Source organism: Poecilia latipinna, unplaced genomic scaffold (assembly GCF_001443285.1).
Source record: "Poecilia latipinna isolate Pla-1442-1.1 unplaced genomic scaffold, P_latipinna-1.0 Scaffold1371, whole genome shotgun sequence".
Classification (NCBI taxonomy): domain Eukaryota; kingdom Metazoa; phylum Chordata; class Actinopteri; order Cyprinodontiformes; family Poeciliidae; genus Poecilia; species Poecilia latipinna.
Window position 1 is genome coordinate 80237 of NW_015113987.1, and position 6202 is coordinate 86438.

The 6202-nt window shown below is 40.6% G+C and overlaps 1 protein-coding gene across 1 annotated transcript in view; it reads left to right on the forward strand.

Moving 5' to 3' along the window:
- The first annotated feature begins 915 nt into the window (after window positions 1–915).
- Window positions 916–6202, forward strand: part of nrf1 (nuclear respiratory factor 1) — a 15387-nt gene continuing 10100 nt past the window's right edge. The window contains exons 1-6 of the mRNA XM_015056276.1: window positions 916–1029; window positions 3136–3241; window positions 3361–3505; window positions 3977–4091; window positions 4199–4325; window positions 5017–5157. Coding sequence (XP_014911762.1) covers window positions 3173–3241; window positions 3361–3505; window positions 3977–4091; window positions 4199–4325; window positions 5017–5157 — 597 coding nt within the window. The 5' untranslated portion in view covers window positions 916–1029; window positions 3136–3172. The remainder of the gene's footprint in view (window positions 1030–3135; window positions 3242–3360; window positions 3506–3976; window positions 4092–4198; window positions 4326–5016; window positions 5158–6202) is intronic.

The following is a 6202-nucleotide window of genomic DNA, read 5'->3' on the forward strand; positions in this document are numbered from 1 at the left end:
ACAGAGATAAATATATATATAAATATATATATATATATATATATATATATATATATATATATATATATATATATATATATATATATATATATATATATAGCACAGATATGAGTTAGATTTAGAGCAACTTTTTTGGGGAAAAAATTACTTTTACAAGTTTTATTACACAAATCTGTTTCTTTTTGCTTGAGTAAAATCATTATTAAATAATACTCCCTCTCAATCATTTGTAGATCAAGTGAATCTACAATAAACACCATCGTTACTAAAAACTCTTTTCACTGTTCCAATATATAAACAATAGCTACTTTAAGTATTAGTTTAGGAAGTCTTATACTGAAATAATAAATGCTCTGGAAAAGTGATTCGTCTGCCAGTATTTATTTTTGTAGTCATGTTATTTGTTTTTATCTTTAAAATTCTAGTCTTACAATGCCAGAATACATAATACATAATTGATACTTTTGTCTACCAGACTACATCATATTCAAATGATAAATTGTATATTGTGATCAAAATATACTTGAGTAATTTCTTGCATGACCACTCTTTACTTTTACTTGATTAGAAAGATGTTGAATTGATACTCTTACTTGATTACAATTATTGGCTACTCTACTTCTGCAAGTATGCACACAACCATTAACAAACCCAGAAAATGCTAGCTGATTAAATATGTTTGTTATCACTGTTACTATAAAAAAAAAAAACGAAAATTCTAGTTATAAAGAAACTTCATGTAGGTCTAAGCACCAACACTGTTTTGTTTGTGTCATTCTTTCCTTTTTCATACATAAACAGAGCATATCATCTTGTTTCTCATTAGGAATAAACAGTAATGCTTCATTTTTCCAGCGTGTTTTGAGTCATTGTCTGTATGCAATAGTGACTGCAGAAGCAAGGGCGTGGTACTTGAACGCACCACCGGATCAGTATTGTGTTCAGTGCTGGCTCCTCTCCGTCCTCCATCAAAGCCCGGCTCCATCTCCGCTGTACGGCGCAGGCCCGAAGTAGCGCAGCCGCTCTGAGGTTAGTGCCCTACCGCGCAATCTCCATTTATTTCAGCCCCGGCGCAGCCGCATCATCGAACCCGGCAGCGCAGGGGCGAGAGCTGATGGTTGTTTAGATGTTGACTCGGGTTGCTTTGCTTTAGCATTTGACGCTGTTTTTTTTTTTTCCATTTTTTTTTTTTGGGAGGGAAAGATGTTGTTGGCGCGTTTCGACAACCAGCTCAGACAGAGAGTAGCAGCTCTGGATGAGCTCTAGGCCGCTCGGCCTCTTTTTAGCGTTATGTTTTGTTTCATATTGCGCGGGTTTCATGCTAGCTGTTGCATTACTGTTGATCGCCTCACACCCTACACAGACATCGTTATTGGTCACATTTTAAAGCTGGATTACTGATATGTATTCGTAATAGTGTTGATATCATTCAGATAATCGTCTGTACACCGCTAAATGGTTAGCCAGGAAGCTAAGTAGCCGAATGTAGGATATAGCTAGCTTAGCTTCCTAGAGGACTCATTGATAACAGACTGAAACAAATGTCCCCCGATGCCTGTTTCTGTTAGTATAAGCCTCGTTACAGACTTTATGAATTATTACACGTTTATTTATGGCTCAGGGTATTCGTCCCACTGCAAAGATCCACTGCAAACAAGCTTCTGAGAAATAAATGAGAAATTTAGCTGATTTTCTTTTCTATTATATCCTCTGGATATAAAGTGATACACTGAAAAATTTGCAAATTTAATGTAATATTTTAATTGAAACTTTTGTAACTGTCACTCTTTAAATTCTGCAGTCTCAGTTTCAAATAATTTCTGCTTAAAGAAAGTGTGCAAAATTCCTGTGTGCATGCATGTGTTTGAGATGTTTGTTTTCCTTGTTAATATGATTGTCACCTCTTAGGCTGTAATAACCAAATAGTTTACACATTCACTTGTAATGTGCTCTGTTGGTATGAAATAATTGAGATTACATTCTTACATATAGCGTTCTGTTATGGTTTTCTACTGTATGGCCCATCAGGTTGAACAGGGTTACCTAGTTATCCATAGCCTGCAGTAAACCACAGGGTAAACATTACCTTGTCACACAGCACATTGGGAATAGTGTTATCAAAAAATATATATATAAATTTATTACAACTGCAAAATGTATAAAAAAATATATTTTTATGTGGCCAGTGTGCAGGTAATTATGCATTTTTGCTGGTAACACAATTATAACAAGCTGATACTAGCTAGCTAATTAGCCTATATGCTATGTCTTCAGCAAGCATAACCTTAGTAAGCAAAAGTGTTGGTGCTTCAGTGCATTTAGCACCATTTCTTTGTTTTTCTTCTTTTTTTTTTTCAAACATTTGCAAACATCAGAATTTATCTTTGTTAAAAGTGAAGTAGAATGTTAAGTACCCTTCTTTCAGCCAGCATACCAGCAGTGCACAGCTCGGGGATCAGTCTGGCACTTTCATTATCTTCTTATTAGGACTGTAGATCATAGAAATATTAATGGCGTGTAGCTTAAGTGGTTTTGAAACTCTTCAAAACCTTTGCTCATTTCTGCTGCTTAAAATGCTGACTGATTTTCTGTCCTTACCATAAAGACGTCAGCCAAACCCGACACAGTTGCCCTGGTAACAAATCGATACACATCCTGTTTCAAAATTGTCTAATTCTATTGATTAGAATGTGTAATTCTGGTATAAATTAAATAAAATGAACTTGCTGGTTCAATCAGAGAGGAACAGCATTATATTTAACTCAGCTGCTGAGCAGGTTAGGTTGGTAACTGACTCTATAAGCCTAGTGCATCACCATGGTACCTGACTCAGGAGATTTTATCAGCCTTTTTTATTATTATTTCCTTGACGTAGACCTGACGTTTCTAACATCTGATTATAAAGGAGTGATAAAAAGGAGTCATTTTATCACTCCTTGGCTTAATGTTTAGGACAGTTGTCCTTCTAGAAGATGAACCTCCACACAATATCAAGTCTCTTGTAGCCCCTAGCATGAATCAGTTCCTGTTTCCAGGCCCGTTTCTATAAAAGAAACATCATTTGACACAAAGTGTGCATTGGCAAAATGTCCTCGTCATGCAAAGCCACACGTCTTCTTGAACTTTCTCCGGCAGTACTGTCGATCTCGCTGTGTAAGCTTGGCGGCTCATAATGGACGAACACGCCGTGAACCCGACAGAACACATGACCACCATCGAGGCGAGCGCCGTCAGCCAGCAGGTTCGCTTCACCGTTCAGATTTTGCAGATTCCAAGTGACAAAAACATGTTTGCTTCTTTGCGTATTGCCCCATAAAATATGTTTTGTCTTGATGTGTACTTCTGATGTATTTCCTGTAGGTACACGTGACCACCTTCACAGAAGCTTCGATGATGAGCGCGGAGGAAGACTCGACGTCCTCTCCGGACGACGACCCCTACGATGACACGGACATCCTCAATTCAGCTGGCACTGATGAGGTCACTGCTCACCTGGCTGCTGCAGGTGGGAACAATATTTACCTGCTCGAGAGAAAACGTGGTTCCAAAAAAGTTGGAAGAAGCGACTTTATTCTGGGACGTTTTAAGCGCTGCCTCTCAGATGGTGGTCTTATAATTCAAATAGCTTTTGTGGAGTGTAACTCACTTGGTTTGACAGCAGGTGGTGCCAATGTTCTGAACACGGTTCGAGAACATTGTCCCTCCAACGTCTGGATTTTGCAGATTCCTCACCTTACAGCTTGACGTCTGGAGAAAAATCTGCCCTATATATTCAAGATAAACTTTCTTATTATGCTTTTAAAATGACTGATAAGTTTACAAATTTAAATCTGGAAAAATACAGAAAATATTATGCGGTTCTTCCGTTGTAATCGCAGGTTGTTTTGAAAAGCAGATAGCAGATTAAAAAAAAACTTTCTATTTTTATTTTTTTATTCTTTGTAGAATTTAAAGTCATTTGTCGTTTGCGCCTCAGGTCCAGTAGGCATGGCTGCGGCTGCTGCAGTAGCAACCGGCAAAAAAAGAAAAAGACCTCACATCTTTGAGTCAAACCCCTCCATCCGTAAGAGGCAGCAAACCCGTCTGCTCAGGTGAGTCACTCCAACAGATCTACAAAATTGTAACTTGAGACATTTGAGCTTGCGTCGATGCTGCTTTTGATTCAACAAATGGAGTAAAACGCGACGTACGTTTACAGGAAACTGCGGGCCACGCTGGACGAATACACCACCAGAGTGGGCCAGCAGGCCATAGTGCTGTGTGTCTCTCCCTCCAAACCGAACCCGGTGTTTAAAGTCTTTGGTGCGGCTCCTCTGGAGAACGTAGTGAGTGGATCCACGCTTCGTACGGTGCACTTTGCAGAAATGTTTGGGAAGTAAATGGTGCCGAGCCCCACGAGGAATACTTTTATGTGACCCCACAAAAGTTATTCCAAAGTCTTAGGTTATATTTGTGAAATCATGCAAAACAATAATCCCAGGTTCATGCTCCCAAGTTTTTAGAGATCCCAAAAATCTTTAACAAGATCCTGTGTTAAATTTGCAAGAAGGTTGTGGCTTTTGTGAAATCCTGCAAAGGTTTTGAAAGTCGTCCAGTTTTATTTCCCCCAGAATTTTGCATAGAACTCATGTGATTTTCAAAACATTTCCTAAATCTCTCAAAATTAGAACCTTGGATGTTTGAAGAGTTTTGCAGGATATGGCAAAAACAAAAACTGCAGTCCTGGAACTTGGGATTTTGCAAAGCTGTAAAGCACTTTTTTTTTTCTTTTTTTTTTAAGCAAAATGTAAATTATAAATTATAAAAGCAGTCAGTTTTCTTTACATAATCCACTATCCCCTGTCTCTGTCATATCAGTTCTTTTTTTTTTTTTTTTTTTTTTTTTTTCAAGGTGCAAAGTTGAAAAAATATCTAAAGAAATCTAAATTCTTCCAGAACAAATTGCACAATCAGGCCACGGTCTATCCAAACATGTGACGCATGATTCACCGTGTCATGATGTCTGCTGATCTCCAGGTGAGGAAGTATAAGAGCATGATGTTGGAGGACCTGGAAAACGCGCTGGCTGAGCACGCACCTGCAGGTGGAGAGCTGGCGTCAGAGCTGCCGCCGCTCACCATCGACGGCATCCCAGTCTCCGTGGATAAGATGACACAGGTGAGACGTCCACAGACTTCTGTCCCGTTAAATGAAGGAACAACTGCTAGCTGCGCAGTTAATTGCACGTTTCACCATAAAGTCGATGTTCCCAGCAGAGGGCGCCCTCTGACAAACCAGAGTAGCATAAAAAAAAAAAAGATTTTATGCATTAGGATTTCCTTGGGATTTTTATGGAACAGGAAGTAGAGCATTACTGCGAAGTAGAGCTGAAATTTTTCTAAATGTTTTACAAGTAAAATAAGTGAGAAGTGTTATACGCATTTATATTAAGCTCCCTTAAACAAAATCCCAGTTCTTTACAGCAAAACCATTTAAATGTACGCAAATGCACACGTTTATTTTCCCTTCCACCTTTTCTCCTACGTCAGCCGCGACACTCAATTCGCAATTAAAAACGCCGAATCAGCCGAAGCGGGGCAGCATCTCCCGTCTTTCAGAAAGCGCCTGGCGGGCCTTTCGCTGGCAGCATTAGCCCTCTGTTCGCCCGAGGGAGCCCGGCTTGTTTACGCCGCCGTCCCCCGTGCTGCTGATGCACCCTGCGGCTCGTCGTCAGAGCAGGGCACGCCGGCGGCCCTCAGAGACAGTCCACGGCCCTGGGGAGCGTTCCCAGCCAATCCCAGCGCCCAGATAAATCCTCGGAGGCCAGGTGTCAGTCGGCGCTTTGTTTTTCTAGAGGTTGTAGGATGGGATTATCGTGCGTAACCTGTTGCCTCACTCAGTGCGGCGAGGCCAGGTGGAACGGTGCGGCTGCTCTTAGAGATGTGTGCAGTGCCGTGTGTTGGAAACGTGCGGCCTTCCTCCCTCTTGTGGGAAAACCTCGCAAACCGAGGGGATAGAAGTCATTAAAGCGAGCTGCTTCTCCTGATACATATCACAACACAATAATCTGCAATGTGTTTGACACACACAGGCTCCAGTCACATACAAGGAGCATCTGTAGCAGGTGATCCCAGGTCTAGCCTGAGCCTGTAATTAACCCCCCCCCCCCACTTTTTTTTAATTTGTAAGGCTCGGGTTATGCAGCCGCCTGTCATCTCTCTCC